Source organism: Rhinatrema bivittatum, chromosome 5 (assembly GCF_901001135.1).
Source record: "Rhinatrema bivittatum chromosome 5, aRhiBiv1.1, whole genome shotgun sequence".
NCBI lineage: Eukaryota > Metazoa > Chordata > Amphibia > Gymnophiona > Rhinatrematidae > Rhinatrema > Rhinatrema bivittatum.
In genome coordinates this window covers 1,174,167-1,190,837 of record NC_042619.1, presented here as the reverse complement: position 1 = coordinate 1,190,837, position 16,671 = coordinate 1,174,167, and the positions used below count along the sequence as shown (strand labels likewise).

Genomic DNA, 16,671 nt, shown 5'->3' with positions numbered 1-16,671 from the left:
ACGGATGCGCTCTCAGGAGGATATGCGAGTATTTACAGGTGCATATGTGCACTCTTAGGAGGGGGTGTATGGATTTACACGCATATGTGTATGCTCTCAGGAGGGTATGTGTATTTACAGGCACACGTACCCTCAGATGGATATATTTGCCTTTACAGGGACAAGCATGCACTCTCAGGTTGTGTGTGTATTTACAGGTACATGAGTGCACTCTCAGGATGTGTGTGTCTACATGGATGTATGTATTTACAGGCACATTTGTGCGGTCTCAAGAGAGTGTGTGTCCCTACAGGGACGAGCTTGCACTCAGAAGGGTGTGTATGTATTTACAGGCATGTAAGTATTTACAGGGACATGTCTTTGCTCTCAGGAGGGTGAGTATGTGTTTACAGGCACGGATGTGCTCTCAGGAGGATATGCGAGTATTTACAGGTGCATATGTGCACTCTTAGGAGGGGGTGTATGGATTTACACGCATATGTGTATGCTCTCAGGAGGGTATGTGTATTTACAGGCACGTGTGCACCCTCTGGAGGGGGTGTGTGCATTTACAGGCACGTGTGTGCTCTCTGGAGGGTGTGTGTATATTTACAGGCACGTGTGTGCTCTCTGAAGGGTGTGTGTGCATTTACAGGCACGTGTGTGCTCTCTGGAGGGTGTGTGTGTATTTACAGGCACGTGTGTGCTCTCAGGCACGTGTGTGCTCTCTGAAGGGTGGGTGTGTGTGTTTACAGGCACGTGTGTGCTCTCTGGAGGGTGTGTGTGTGTTTACAGGCACGTGTATGCTCTCTGAAGGGTGTGTGTGCATTTACAGGCACGTGTATGCTCTCAGGCACGTGTGTGCTCTCTGGAGGATTGGTGTGTATTTACAGGCACGTGTGTGCTCTCAGGCACGTGTGTGTTCTCTGAAGGGTGGGTGTGTGTGCTCTCAGGCACGTGTGTGCTCTCTGAAGGGTGTGTGTGTGTTTACAGGCACTTGTGTGCTCTCTGAAGGGTGGTGTGTATTTACAGGCATGGATGTGCTCTCAGGAGGATATGCGAGTATTTACAGGTGCATATGTGCACTCTTAGGAGGGGGTGTATGGATTTACACACATATGTGTATGCTCTCAGGAGGGTATGTGTATATACAGGCACGTGTACCCACAGATGGATATATGTGTCTTTACAGGGACAAGCATGCACTCTCAGGTTGTGTGTGTATTTACAGGTACATGCGTGCACTCTCGGGGTGTGTGTGTCTTTACATGGACGTGTGTATTTACAGGCACATTTGTGCGGTCTCAAGAGAGTGTGTGTCCCTACAGGGACGTGCTTACACTCAGAAGGGTGTGTATGTATTTACAGGCATGTAAGTATTTACAGGGACATGTCTTTGTTCTCAGGAGGGTGTGTGTGTATTTTTACAGACACGTGTGTGCTGTCGAGAGGGGATGTGAGTTTACAGGCACATGTGTGCACGCTTAGAAGTGTGTGTGTGTCTACCCAGGCACATTGCGTACCAAAGAGCTTGTGTGTGTATTTGCTGATTCTCGGGAGGGCGGGGAGGCTCTCGTAAGGCTGTGTGTTTACACGTATGTTTTGTATATTTATGGTAGGAGGACTTACTTTCTCTTTCTCTCCTCTTTTCACACACTTCCCTCATCTCCTTCACTTCCTTCTCTCATTCTTGCTTCCTTTTTCTCCCTTCTCCAACTCTTTCCCATCCTTGACTCCCCATCTCCCTTCTCTCCTCCTCTTTCACGTACCTCTCTACTGTCCCTCACCCCCTTCCCTCTCTACTCCTCTTTCACGTACCTCGCTCTACTGTCCCTCACCCCTTCCCGCCCTCTTCCTCTTTCACGTACCTCGATCTACTGTCCCTCACCCCTTCCCGCCCCTCCTCCTTTCACGTACCTCGCTCTACTGTCCCTCACCCCCTTCCCGCCCTCCTCCTCTTTCACGTACCTCGATCGACTGTCCCACACCCCTTCCCGCCCTCCTCCTCTTTCACGTACCTCACTCTACTGTCCCTCACCCCTTCCCGCCCTCCTCCTCTTTCACGTACCTCGATCTACTGTCCCTCACCCCTTCCCGCCCTCCTCCTCTTTCACGTACCTCGCTCTACTGTCCCTCACCCCTTCCCGCCCTCCTCCTCTTTCACGTACCTCGCTCTACTGTCCCTCACCCCTTCCCGCTCTCCTCCTCTTTCACGTACTTCGCTCTACTGTCCCTCACCCCTTTCCGCCCTCCTCCTCTTTCACGTACCTCGCTCTACTGTCCCTCACCCCTTCCCGCTCTCCTCCTCTTTCACGTACCTCGCTCTACTGTCCCTCACCCCTTCCCGCTCTCTTCCTCTTTCACGTACCTCGCTCTAATGTCCCTCACCCCTTCCTGCCCTCCTCCTCTTTTTACCTTGCTCTACTGTCCCTCACCCCTTCCCGCTCTCCTCCTCTTTCACGTACCTCGCTCTACTGTCCCTCACCCCTTCCCGCTCTCCTCCTCTACGTACCTCGCTCTACTGTCCCTCACCCTTCCCGCTCTCCTCCTCTTTCACGTACCTCGCTCTACTGTCCCTCACCCCTTCCCGCTCTCCTCCTCTTTCACGTACCTCGCTCTACTGTCCCTCACCCCTTCCTGCCCTCCTCCTCTTTTTACCTCGCTCTACTGTCCCTCACCCCTTCCCGCTCTCCTCCTCTTTCACGTACCTCGCTCTACTGTCCCTCACCCCTTCCCGCTCTCTTCCTCTTTCACGTACCTCGCTCTACTGTCCCTCTCTCCTTCTCGCTCTCCTCCTCTTTTTACCTCACTCTACTGTCTCTCTCCCCTTCCCTCTCTCCTCCTCTTTTTACCTCGCTCTACTGTCCCTCACCCCTTCCCTCACTCCTTTTTTATATTGTTCCCACACTATCCCCCCCTTTCTGTTCGCTCTCACACCCTGTGCTCCCTCTCCCTGCGCCAGGTCCTGCAGGCCCAGCTGGACTGTCTGCACCAGGGCCAGGAGAACATCCTCAGCAGCTGCAGCTTCACGCAGCAGGCGCTGGATCACGGCACAGAGACGGAGGTGCTGCTGGTCAAGAAGCAGATGAGTGAGCGTCTGAGCGAGCTGGCCAGCCGTGCTTTCCCCGAGTATCCGCACGAGAACGACCAGCTGGACTACATCGTGGAGACGGACAGCGTGCGCAAGTCCATCCAGAACCTGGGCGTGCTGATCACCACCAGCGCCGTGGCGCACGAGACGGTGGTGACGGGCGAGGGCCTGCGCCATGCGCTGGTGGGGCAGCAGACCTCCGTCACCATCACCACCAAGGACAAGGACGGCGAGCTGGTGAAGACCGGCAATGCCCTCATCCAGGCAGAGGTCACGGCGCCGGACAGCGGCTTCCAGGAGGGCGAGGTCGTGGACAACAAGAACGGGACGTACGAACTGCTCTACACGCTCAGGCAGGAGGGGGACTTCCTGCTCTCCATCCGACTTTACGACCAGCCCCTCAGGGGAAGCCCCTTCCGTGTGCGAGCCGTGAAGCCCTCCGACGTGCCCCCCTCCCCCGACGATGTGAAGAGGAGGGTGAAGTCCCCCAGCAGTGGCCACATACGTCAGAAGGCAGTGAGGAGGCCCTCCAGCATGTACAGCACCAGCAAGAAGAAGGAGAATCCCATTGAGGACGAACTCATCTTCAGAGTGGGTACGTGGGAGACATCCCCAGCCGAAAGCAGGGACCATCCCAGGGACCACCCCTCACTCCCTCACAGCTAAGGATCCTCTGTGCTTATCCCAGGCTTTACCTCTCACTCCCCCACAGCTAAGGATCCTCTGTGCTTATCCCAGGCTTTACCTCTCACTCCCCCACAGCTAAGGATCCTCTGTGCTTATCCCAGGCTTTACCTCTCACTCCCCCACAGCTAAGGATCCTCTGTGCTTATCCCAGGCTTTACCCCTCACTCCCTCACAGCTAAGGATCCTCTGTGCTTATCCCAGGCTTTACCCCTCACTCCCCCACAGCTAAGGATCCTCTGTGCTTATCCCAGGCTTTACCCCTCACTCCCTCACAGCTAAGGATCCTCTGTGCTTATCCCAGGCTTTACCTCTCACTCCCTCACAGCTAAGGATCCTCTGTGCTTATCCCAGGCTTTACCTCTCACTCCCCCACAGCTAAGGATCCTCTGTGCTTATCCCAGGCTTTACCCCTCACTCCCTCACAGCTAAGGATCCTCTGTGCTTATCCCAGGCTTTACCTCTCACTCCCCCACAGCTAAGGATCCTCTGTGCTTATCCCAGGCTTTACCTCTCACTCCCTCACAGCTAAGGATCCTCTGTGCTTATCCCAGGCTTTACCTCTCACTCCCCCACAGCTAAGGATCCTCTGTGCTTATCCCAGGCTTTACCTCTCACTCCCTCACAGCTAAGGATCCTCTGTGCTTATCCCAGGCTTTACCTCTCACTCCCTCACAGCTAAGGATCCTCTGTGCTTATCCCAGGCTTTACCTCTCACTCCCCCACAGCTAAGGATCCTCTGTGCTTATCCCAGGCTTTACCCCTCACTCCCTCACAGCTAAGGATCCTCTGTGCTTATCCCAGGCTTTACCTCTCACTCCCCCACAGCTAAGGATCCTCTGTGCTTATCCCAGGCTTTACCCCTCACTCCCTCACAGCTAAGGATCCTCTGTGCTTATCCCAGGCTTTACCCCTCACTCCCCCACAGCTAAGGATCCTCTGTGCTTATCCCAGGCTTTACCCCTCACTCCCTCACAGCTAAGGATCCTCTGTGCTTATCCCAGGCTTTACCTCTCACTCCCTCACAGCTAAGGATCCTCTGTGCTTATCCCAGGCTTTACCCCTCACTCCCTCACAGCTAAGGATCCTCTGTGCTTATCCCAGGCTTTACCCCTCACTCCCTCACAGCTAAGGATCCTCTGTGCTTATCCCAGGCTTTACCCCTCACTCCCCCACAGCTAAGGATCCTCTGTGCTTATCCCAGGCTTTACCCCTCACTCCCTCACAGCTAAGGATCCTCTGTGCTTATCCCAGGCTTTACCTCTCACTCCCCCACAGCTAAGGATCCTCTGTGCTTATCCCAGGCTTTACCTCTCACTCCCCCACAGCTAAGGATCCTCTGTGCTTATCCCAGGCTTTACCTCTCACTCCCTCACAGCTAAGGATCCTCTGTGCTTATCCCAGGCTTTACCTCTCACTCCCTCACAGCTAAGGATCCTCTGTGCTTATCCCAGGCTTTACCTCTCACTCCCTCACAGCTAAGGATCCTCTGTGCTTATCCCAGGCTTTACCTCTCACTCCCCCACAGCTAAGGATCCTCTGTGCTTATCCCAGGCTTTACCTCTCACTCCCTCACAGCTAAGGATCCTCTGTGCTTATCCCAGGCTTTACCTCTCACTCCCTCACAGCTAAGGATCCTCTGTGCTTATCCCAGGCTTTACCTCTCACTCCCCCACAGCTAAGGATCCTCTGTGCTTATCCCAGGCTTTACCCCTCACTGCCCCCACAGCTAAGGATCCTCTGTGCTTATCCCAGGCTTTACCCCTCACTCACTCACAGCTAAGGATCCTCTGTGCTTATCCCAGGCTTTACCCCTCACTCCCTCACAGCTAAGGATCCTCTGTGCTTATCCCAGGCTTTACCCCTCACTCCCCCCACAGCTAAGGATCCTCTGTGCTTATCCCAGGCTTTACCTCTCACTCCCTCACAGCTAAGGATCCTCTGTGCTTATCCCAGGCTTTACCTCTCACTCCCCCACAGCTAAGGATCCTCTGTGCTTATCCCAGGCTTTACCCCTCACTCCCTCACAGCTAAGGATCCTCTGTGCTTATCCCAGGCTTTACCTCTCACTCCCCCACAGCTAAGGATCCTCTGTGCTTATCCCAGGCTTTACCCCTCACTCCCTCACAGCTAAGGATCCTCTGTGCTTATCCCAGGCTTTATCCCTCACTCCCTCACAGCTAAGGATCCTCTGTGCTTATCCCAGGCTTTATCCCTCACTCCCTCACAGCTAAGGATCCTCTGTGCTTATCCCAGGCTTTACCCCTCACTCCCTCACAGCTAAGGATCCTCTGTGCTTATCCCAGGCTTTACCCCTCACTCCCCCACAGCTAAGGATCCTCTGTGCTTATCCCAGGCTTTACCCCTCACTCCCTCACAGCTACGGATCCTCTGTGCTTATCCCAGGCTTTACCCCTCACTCCCTCACAGCTAAGGATCCTCTGTGCTTATCCCAGGCTTTATCCCTCACTCCCTCACAGCTAAGGATCCTCTGTGCTTATCCCAGGCTTTACCCCTCACTCCCCCACAGCTAAGGATCCTCTGTGCTTATCCCAGGCTTTACCCCTCACTCCCCCACAGCTAAGGATCCTCTGTGCTTATCCCAGGCTTTACCTCTCACTCCCTCACAGCTAAGGATCCTCTGTGCTTATCCCAGGCTTTACCCCTCACTCCCCCACAGCTAAGGATCCTCTGTGCTTATCCCAGGCTTTACCTCTCACTCCCCCACAGCTAAGGATCCTCTGTGCTTATCCCAGGCTTTATCCCTGACTCCCCCACAGCTAAGGATCCTCTGTGCTTATCCCAGGCTTTACCTCTCACTCCCTCACAGCTAAGGATCCTCTGTGCTTATCCCAGGCTTTACCTCTCACTCCCTGACAGCTAAGGATCCTCTGTGCTTATCCCAGGCTTTACCTCTCACTCCCTCACAGCTAAGGATCCTCTGTGCTTATCCCAGGCTTTACCTCTCACTCCCTCACAGCTAAGGATCCTCTGTGCTTATCCCAGGCTTTACCCCTCACTCCCTCACAGCTAAGGATCCTCTGTGCTTATCCCAGGCTTTACCTCTCACTCCCTCACAGCTAAGGATCCTCTGTGCTTATCCCAGGCTTCACCCCTCACTCCCTCACAGCTAAGGATCCTCTGTGCTTATCCCAGGCTTTACCCCTCACTCCCTCACAGCTAAGGATCCTCTGTGCTTATCCCAGGCTTTACCTCTCACTCCCCCACAGCTAAGGATCCTCTGTGCTTATCCCAGGCTTTACCCCTCACTCCCTCACAGCTAAGGATCCTCTGTGCTTATCCCAGGCTTTACCCCTCACTCCCTCACAGCTAAGGATCCTCTGTGCTTATCCCAGGCTTTACCTCTCACTCCCCCTTAGAGCTTTAAAGAAGTAGTGCTGGAGCGGGAGAGGTTGCAGCTCTTGCTGTGATAGCTCCTAGTGGTGATGATGAGTCCCCTCCCTGTGCGCTCCATGGGGGTGGGATAATGTGTTCCGGGGTTTTCATTCCCCTCTCAGCCTTGGTGCCAGAGTCCTGTCTGTTAGGGTAGGTTCTCCCCCCGGGGCCGACTCGCTCTGCACCATGGTGGGGAAAATCCTGGCTTACGTTCCTGGGTGAGGTCTTCTGCCCCCGGGTCAGCAGGGGATAGGGATCCTGCGGAGGGAGCATTCACAGCCCCTGGAAAGGAGGGAGAATAATAGTCTCTGTGAGATGAGAGTACCCTGTCCAGGGAGCGTCACTGCAGCGACTGGCCCGAGCTGGGAGGCAGCCTGAAATGGGAAAAATCCCTGGGCAGAGGCACAGACACCATCTCGCTGGCCACAAAATACAATTGTTTCTCTTTCTTTAGGATCCCGCGGACGGGAAAAAGGAGAATTCACCAATCTGCAGGGTATTTCTGCCTCAGGCACTAACCGGATTGTGGCTGCAGACAGTAATAACCAATGTATCCAGGTACTGCCTCTATCCTAGCATGCCTCTCTTTTACGTGGTCAGACACACACGGGGGCCACGCTCTGACAGCAGATCTGCCGGTCTCAGCATGACATAAATAATAACCAATGTATCCAGGTACTGCCTCTTTCCTAGCATGCCATGCTTTCACGTGGTCAGACACACACGGGGGCCACGCTCTGACAGCAGATCTGCCGGTCTCAGCATGACATAAATAATAACCATAGTATCCAGGTACTGCCTCTAGCCTAGCATGCCTCTCTTTTACATGGTCAGACACACACGGGGGCCACGCTCTGACAGCAGATCTGCCGGTCTCAGCATGACATAAATAATAACCATAGTATCCAGGTACTGCCTCTATCCTAGCATGCCTCTCTTTCACGTGGTCAGACACACACAGGGGCCACGCTCTCACAGCAGATCTGCCGGTCTCAGCATGACATAAATAATAACGAGTGTATCCAGGTACTGCCTCTATCCTAGCATGCCTCTCTTTCACGTGGTCAGACACACACACTGGGGCCACGCTCTGACAGCAGATCTGCCGGTCTCAGCATGACATAAATAATAACCAGTGTATCCAGGTACTGCCTCTATCCTAGCATGCCTCTCTTTCACGTGGTCAGACACACACACAGGGGCCACGCTCTCACTGCAGATCTGCCGGTCTCAGCATGACATAAATAATAACCAGTGTATCCAGGTACTGCCTCTAGCCTAGCATGCCTCTCTTTCACGTGGTCAGACACACACACAGGGGCCACGCTCTCACTGCAGATCTGCCGGTCTCAGCATGACATAAATAATAACCAGTGTATCCAGGTACTGCCTCTATCCTAGCATGCCTCTCTTTCACGTGGTCAGACACACACAGGGGCCACGCTCTCACTGCAGATCTGCCGGTCTCAGCATGACATAAATAATAACCAGTGTATCCAGGTACTGCCTCTATCCTAGCATGCCTCTCTTTCACGTGGTCAGACACACACACTGGGGCCACGCTCTGACAGCAGATCTGCCGGTCTCAGCATGACATAAATAATAACCAGTGTATCCAGGTACTGCCTCTATCCTAGCATGCCTCTCTTTCACGTGGTCAGACACACACACAGGGGCCACGCTCTCACAGCAGATCTGCCGGTCTCAGCATGACATAAATAATAACCAATGTATCCAGGTACTGCCTCTAGCCTAGCATGCCTCTCTTTCACGTGGTCAGACACACACACAGGGGCCACGCTCTCACAGCAGATCTGCCGGTCTCAGCATGACATAAATAATAACCAGTGTATCCAGGTACTGCCTCTATCCTAGCATGCCTCTCTTTCACGTGGTCAGACACACACACAGGGGCCACGCTCTGACAGCAGATCTGCCGGTCTCAGCATGACATAAATAATAACCAATGTATCCAGGTACTGCCTCTATCCTAGCATGCCTCTCTTTCACGTGGTCAGACACAGACACAGGGGCCACGCTCTCACAGCAGATCTGCCGGTCTCAGATGACATAAATAATAACCAGTGTATCCAGGTACTGCCTCTATCCTAGCATGCCTCTCTTTCACGTGGTCAGACACACACACAGGGGCCACGCTCTGACAGCAGATCTGCCGGTCTCAGCATGACATAAATAATAACCAATGTATCCAGGTACTGCCTCTATCCTAGCATGCCTCTCTTTCACGTGGTCAGACACACACACAGGGGCCACGCTCTCACAGCAGATCTGCCGGTCTCAGCATGACATAAATAATAACCAGTGTATCCAGGTACTGCCTCTATCCTAGCATGCCTCTCTTTCACGTGGTCAGACACACACACAGGGGCCACGCTCTCACAGCAGATCTGCCGGTCTCAGCATGACATAAATAATAACCAGTGTATCCAGGTACTGCCTCTATCCTAGCATGCCTCTCTTTCACGTGGTCAGACACACACACAGGGGCCACGCTCTCACTGCAGATCTGCCGGTCTCAGCATGACATAAATAATAACCAGTGTATCCAGGTACTGCCTCTATCCTAGCATGCCTCTCTTTCACGTGGTCAGACACACACACTGGGGCCACGCTCTGACAGCAGATCTGCCGGTCTCAGCATGACATAAATAATAACCAGTGTATCCAGGTACTGCCTCTATCCTAGCATGCCTCTCTTTCACGTGGTCAGACACACACACAGGGGCCACGCTCTCACAGCAGATCTGCCGGTCTCAGCATGACATAAATAATAACCAATGTATCCAGGTACTGCCTCTAGCCTAGCATGCCTCTCTTTTACATGGTCAGACACACACACAGGGGCCACGCTCTGACAGCAGATCTGCCGGTCTCAGCATGACATAAATAATAACCAGTGTATCCAGGTACTGCCTCTATCCTAGCATGCCTCTCTTTTACATGGTCAGACACACACACAGGGGCCACGCTCTGACAGCAGATCTGCCGGTCTCAGCATGACATAAATAATAACGAGTGTATCCAGGTACTGCCTCGATCCTAGCATGCCTCTCTTTCACGTGGTCAGACACACACACAGGGGCCACGCTCTCACTGCAGATCTGCCGGTCTCAGCATGACATAAATAATAACGAGTGTATCCAGGTACTGCCTCGATCCTAGCATGCCATGCTTTCACATGGTCAGACACACACACAGGGGCCACGCTCTCACAGCAGATCTGCCGGTCTCAGCATGACATAAATAATAACCAGTGTATCCAGGTACTGCCTCTATCCTAGCATGCCAGGCTTTCATGTGGTCAGACACACACACAGGGGCCACGCTCTCACTGCAGATCTGGTTTTAGCAAGCCATTAGCACTTTTTACATTGTTAAATCTTCAGGAGCAGATTTGGAGCCACTTCTAGGGTATAAGCAGGATAGCACATTTCTTATAGTGGACTGCAGGACTCCAAAGGGGAGAAAGAGGAAATATTGTTACTATTATAATAATTATTGCCAAACTTCAACCTTCATACTGACGCCAACCCCAGATCACAAAACTGCCAAATCATGCTCGACATGCTTTCCAGCCTAAACCTGAACCAACTTGTAAACAACCCCACTCATAAAGCAAGTCACACGCTGGACCTGATCTTCCCCAACCAATACCTCTCCGACACTACAATATCTCACGAACCAGTCCCCTGGTCTGATCATTACCTCTTACAATGCAGTACACAAATTAAAACCAACAAAATGACAAGAACAAATGAACGGCAATCATTCAAATACAGCCCCCCCTTCCAACCCGACACACTCCAACAAGAATTGGGGAAGCAACCAATGAATCTAGACCCATCCAATAATACATAACGCCACTCAGTTCTGGTTCCACATTACAAAGCAAACTGCAAATAACATAAACCCCGAGAAAATGAAACAGATAAAACAAAACAGAGAGAAAAACAACCCTTGGTTCAGCTCACACCTCAGAACAATGAAATCCAACCTCAGGAAGTTGGATAAAGAATGGCGCAAAGCCAAATGCCCAGCAACCCTTCAAAGATACCGCACGCAACTCGCCAACTATAAGAAAACGATTCTGAATGCCAAACGTGACTACTATAGTCTAAAGATTAAAAAAAACTCCACAAATAAATCCAACTCCCTATTCAACATCGTAAAAAACCTCATAGACAAGAACAATAACAACACCCCCACAGCTGAAACAAAAATAACCTAAGCCAAGACTTTGCCATGTTCTTTAAGAACAAAATATGCAAAATAACTGACACCTTCAACAATCCTTCAATCACAGAAGTCCCATCTGACCCATCAACTTTAACACCTTGGTCGAATTTCGACCCAATTTCAAATACCGAAACGGAAAAGATGCTACGAAAAATAAACCCAGCTCGGCATGATCTTGATATTATCCCAACCCGTGAGTTAAAGGAAATGGCACATAAGAACATAAGAAAATGCCATACTGGGTCAGACCAAGGGTCCATCAAGCCCAGCATCCTGTTTCCAACAGTGGCCAATCCAGGCCTTAAGAACCTGGCAAGTACCCAAAAACTAAGTCTATTCCATGTTACCATTGCTAATGGCAGTGACTATTCTCTAAGTGAACTTAATAGCAGGTAATGGACTTCTCCTCCAAGAACTTATCCAATCCTTTTTTAAACACCGCTATACTAACTGCACTAACCACATCCTCTGGCAACAAATTCCAGAGTTTAATTGTGCGTTGAGTAAAAAAGAACTTTCTCCGATTAGTTTTAAATGTGCCCCATGCTAACTTCATGGAGTGCCCCCTAGTCTTTCTACTATCCGAAAGAGTAAATAACCGATTCACATCTACCCGTTCTAGACCTCTCATAATTTTAAACATCTCTATCATATCCCCCCTCAGTCATCTCTTCTCCAAGCTGAAAAGTCCTAACCTCTTTAGTCTTTCCTCACTGCCCCAACCTTAGCAGCCATAATAAACAAATCACTTGAAGATGGTCAACTATCAGCTAACCTAGAAATCACAACAATCACTCCAATATTGAAAAAAAAGAACCTGGACCCAAAAGATCTAAATAATTACCGTCCTATCTCCAACCTTCCCTTACTTGCCAAGGTGACAGAGAAAGCAGCATTGATACAACTCAATGAACACCTAGAGAACAACAATATTCTTCATCCCTCACAACACGGTTTCAGAAAGAACTGCAGCACAGAAACCCTGCTGCTCAATTTATCTAATAAAATAATAAGAGGATTTGACAACAAATTAATCCACTTATTAATCCTACTTGATCTCTCTGCTGCATTCGACACCGTAGACCACAAAAGACTAATATCAAGACTTGCCAGCATATGTCTATCAGGCAAAAATCTGGACTGGTTCACTTCATTCCTAAAAGACAGGTTCTTCAAAGTTACCCTTAATAACATTTCATCTGATCTCTGTCCCCTTGAAACCGGGGTACCACAAGGGTCCGCTCTCTCGGCCACCCTCTTTAATATTATACCTACTCCCACTCTGCCAACTCATCTCAAGTCTAGGCATCACATTTTTTATGTACGTCGATGACATTCAACTACTCATCCCAATAACCTCTACGATCGAAGATGCAATCAGCCTTACAGCAAACCACCTCATCGCAATCAGAAACTTGCTGAACCAACTAAAGTTGTGCCTCAACATGAACAAAACAGAATGCATCCTCATTAAAAGAAACAATTCAGATCAAATAACCCCAATACCTTCCTTACAAATTGACAACACTAACATCCAACTGAAGAACTTTGCAAAAGACCTCTGTATCTGGATCGACAACTTACTGAACCTCAAAGAGCATCGCTACGAAAACGAAAGAAGGCTTTCACAAACTTCATATACTCAAACACCTTAAACTGCTTTTACACCAGCAAGATTTCAGAACCGACCTGCAATCACTCATTTTCTCAAGTCTCGATTACTGCAACTGGTTTATGGTTGGCCTTCCTAAATCTACACTAAAACCACTCCAATTGCTACAAAATGCCGCAGCCAGAGTACTTACAGGCAAGAAGAAATCTGACCACATCATCCCTGTTCTGAGGAGTCTTCACTGGCTACCGGTCGAACAAAGGATCAAATACAAGACTTTAACTATTCTACACAACGAAATCTACAAAGCAGACAACACCACCCTTGATCATATGATTCAACTGCACAAAACACCTCGCACGACAAGAACCACCAGCAAACTGCAACTAGTCATACCCTCCCTCCCCTCTGCTAAACTGTCCAACACCAGGAATAGAGCCTTCTCTATCGCAGGACCAAAAGCATGGAACTCTTTAGCGGACTACCTAAGCACAATCAGTGACACCAACTCGTTCAAAAAAGAACTCAAAACATGGTTATTTAGACAAACATTCACAGACGGAGTTGGTTAATCCAATCCCATCTTATCAGACATGCTAACCCTCCTCCATTAAACTGTGTCCTGTAATTTACTTTGTCTCCCTCTGATTCCCGAGAACCCTTCTTTCTCCCATCTCACCTATGAAAGAGTATCATTTACACACCAACTGCTCGATATACCCTTAAGTTATGACATTATATGCTTCGCTTTATATGTTTTTTTAACTCTGTTCACACACAGTAAGGCCGATTTTTAGGTCGTACTCTATTATACCTGTTTATACACTATTGCTCTATGCCTAAATGTAACTAGTTGTTTGTATACGGTTTAATATGTGTTATAGGTATGTGTTGTATGTATTAAGTTGTTTAAACTGTAAACTGGAGTGAAGGCAGCCTGCTATACTTCGGTATATAAAAGAGTCCAAATAAATAAATACTGTTCAGAAAATTAAAGCAGTGACTCTGCTGTAGAAATATTATTATTATAGTGTGGCTCTGTAACGCACAATCTCGCACTCTTATTTCAGACCATAAGAAGTGCTGTGGTGGGTTAGACCACTGGTCCACTGAGCCCAGCATCCTCTCTCAGACAGTGGTCAGTCCAAGTCGCCTGCAAGTACTTAAACTCCTTTGCACATTCCTCAGATGCCCAAGTCTGCAGCGCTTTACTAAAGTCTTCACACCCTTGTGCATTTCTCACGTTCTGCCGTGTAAAGAACGCACATGAAACCGCATTAAAGTAGGACTTTATTTCACCACTGTAAATGCATTCATCACGAAAAGCCATTCTAGAAATATTAAAATTAATGAATGAAGAGTAAACAAAGGTCCGGATTACGTTCTAAGGTCCTAAGAAATCTGCAGTGCCTGCTGGGTCACAACAATGGTCTCTGACCCCTGGGCTGGCCTTTCCCCCTCTGCTTTTTAACATCTTTGTGCAGCCTTGGGGGGCATGGGGTTATTTATATGGTGGTGATATTCAGCTGATTTTGCCTCTGAGGGAATGGGGTTGGAGCAGTGGTGGTTGGGGACTGGCTTGCAGGAAGTTTTCTCCTGTTAAGTTCTTCTAAAATAGATTTGCCAGGCAGGCCCAGAATTGGACCCTGTGTTGGCTTCTTTGGAGATGAAACGCTGTCTGCCTAGAAGTGATTACAGACTTGAGCATTTTGCCTGATGCTGAATTTAACATGGAGATTCAGTTGGCTAGGACAGATTGATCTGCTTTCCTACAATTGTGATAGGTGAGAACTGCACCCGATTTTAAAGCTGGGGGAATTTAGAACAATCATTCCCTGTACGTACCCGGATCAGTCCAGACCATGGGTTATGCCTCCCTTCCAGCAGGTGGAGACAGAGAGAAAAACATGACAAGCGTCCTCACTTAACCTGGTGTGCCTCCTGCATCCCCTCAGTATTTCTCTGTCTCCAGCAGATGGAGGTCGTGCAAACCCTGCAGTCTTGCCCTGCTTCTGGGGTGTAGGCTATCCCTTAAATTTTAAACAAGAGTGAACTTAGCTGTAAGTTGTGAATCAAGCAAGTTAAAAAAATGTGGAAGTTCTTCTGCAGAGTTCCCAATCCTCCCAGAGGGTTGTTAGATCCTGCGGGGTCATCCTCTCTGGTGGCAGGAGCTGGGCTTGGTAACCCCATGGGGCTGCAGACAGGTAAGGACCTGGGGAAGAGATTACTGGTGGTCCAGTCCTTCTCTTAACCCGTGCTGCGATCCATGACCCACCCCCCACAATGCTGCGGCCATCTTTGTGTGTGGCATGTTGGAGAATCATCCGCGCAGCTTTCTAGGGCTGGGGTTTGCTCCCGCTGCCTCCTGGGAGGGGAAGGCAGTTCTTTTTCAGGGTCTGCAGCATCAGCCAAGCCTCGAGGGGATCAAAAACGATCTGCTCCGTCCGTGGGAGCTTCAGGCTGATGCTTTCTCCCTCAGTGCAGGGACGGCAGCCATCTTAAGCACATTTTCTGCAGCTCAGGCAAGGCTATGGGGGAGGGGGAGCTTCCTCCAGCACTGTCACCGGTCCCTGCCAGTTCTGAGGACGCTTTAGATCAGCACCAGGATTCTTTACATGAGGGTCCTGCTGCTCCAGGGGGACAGGATGTTGATTCTGATTCCTTTTCTTTGGATTTTGCCTCCTTATGCATAAAGCATTTTTGGCTTCCCGGTCCCCGCAAGGTGATGCTTTGCCAAAGAGACCTGCGCAGGGGCCGTCCCCCAAGACAGCCAAGCGCACGGATGTGCCCGCGTCTCTGCGGATTGCGAAGTTAAAAGGCGCTGTGGCTTCGGGAGGCTCAGCCGCTCCGGGGGCCCCGGGCGGTGCGGCTGCAGATGCAGGGAGACTCTCCTCCCCCTCCCCCGCTGGGGGGGGGGGTGTTTGGATGATGACCAGGGGAAACAATCCACCTTGGATGGAGATGACCCTCAGGTGGTCCATCTGTACCAGAGAGAGGAATTGGAGCCCCTCATTCCGGCTGTGTACAATTCTGGTCGCCGCATCTCAAAAAAGATATAATTGCGATGGAGAAGGTACAGAGAAGGGCAACCAAAATGATAAGGGGAATGGAACAGCTCCCCTATGAGGAAAGACTAAAGAGGTTAGGACTTTTCAGCTTGGAGAAGAGACGGCTGAGGGGGGATATGATAGAGGTGTTTAAAATCATGAGAGGTCTAGAACGGGTAGATGTGAATCGGTTATTTACTCTTTCGGATAGTAGAAAGACTAGGGGGCACTCCATGAAGTTAGCATGGGGCACATTTAAAACTAATCGGAGAAAGTTCTTTTTTACTCAACGCACAATTAAACTCTGGAATTTGTTGCCAGAGGATGTGGTTAGTGCAGTTAGTATAGCTGTGTTTAAAAAAGGATTGGATAAGTTCTTGGAGGAGAAGTCCATTACCTGCTATTAAGTTCACTTAGAGAATAGCCACTGCCATTAGCAATGGTAACATGGAATAGACTTAGTTTTTGGGTACTTGCCAGGTTCTTATGGCCTGGATTGGCCACTGTTGGAAACAGGATGCTGGGCTTGATGGACCCTTGGTCTGACCCATTTTCTTATGTTCTGAGCTCCCATGCTCCGCCACAGGACAAGGTGGACCCGGTCC

General features: G+C 50.2%; 1 protein-coding gene across 1 annotated transcript in view; it reads left to right on the top strand.

The window, feature by feature from the left end:
* Nucleotides 1-16,671, top strand: part of TRIM3 (tripartite motif containing 3) — a 145,970-nt gene that overhangs the window by 98,048 nt on the left and 31,251 nt on the right. Inside the window, exons 6-7 of the mRNA XM_029601739.1 lie at nucleotides 2,942-3,665; nucleotides 7,605-7,708. Coding sequence (XP_029457599.1) covers nucleotides 2,942-3,665; nucleotides 7,605-7,708 — 828 coding nt within the window. The remainder of the gene's footprint in view (nucleotides 1-2,941; nucleotides 3,666-7,604; nucleotides 7,709-16,671) is intronic.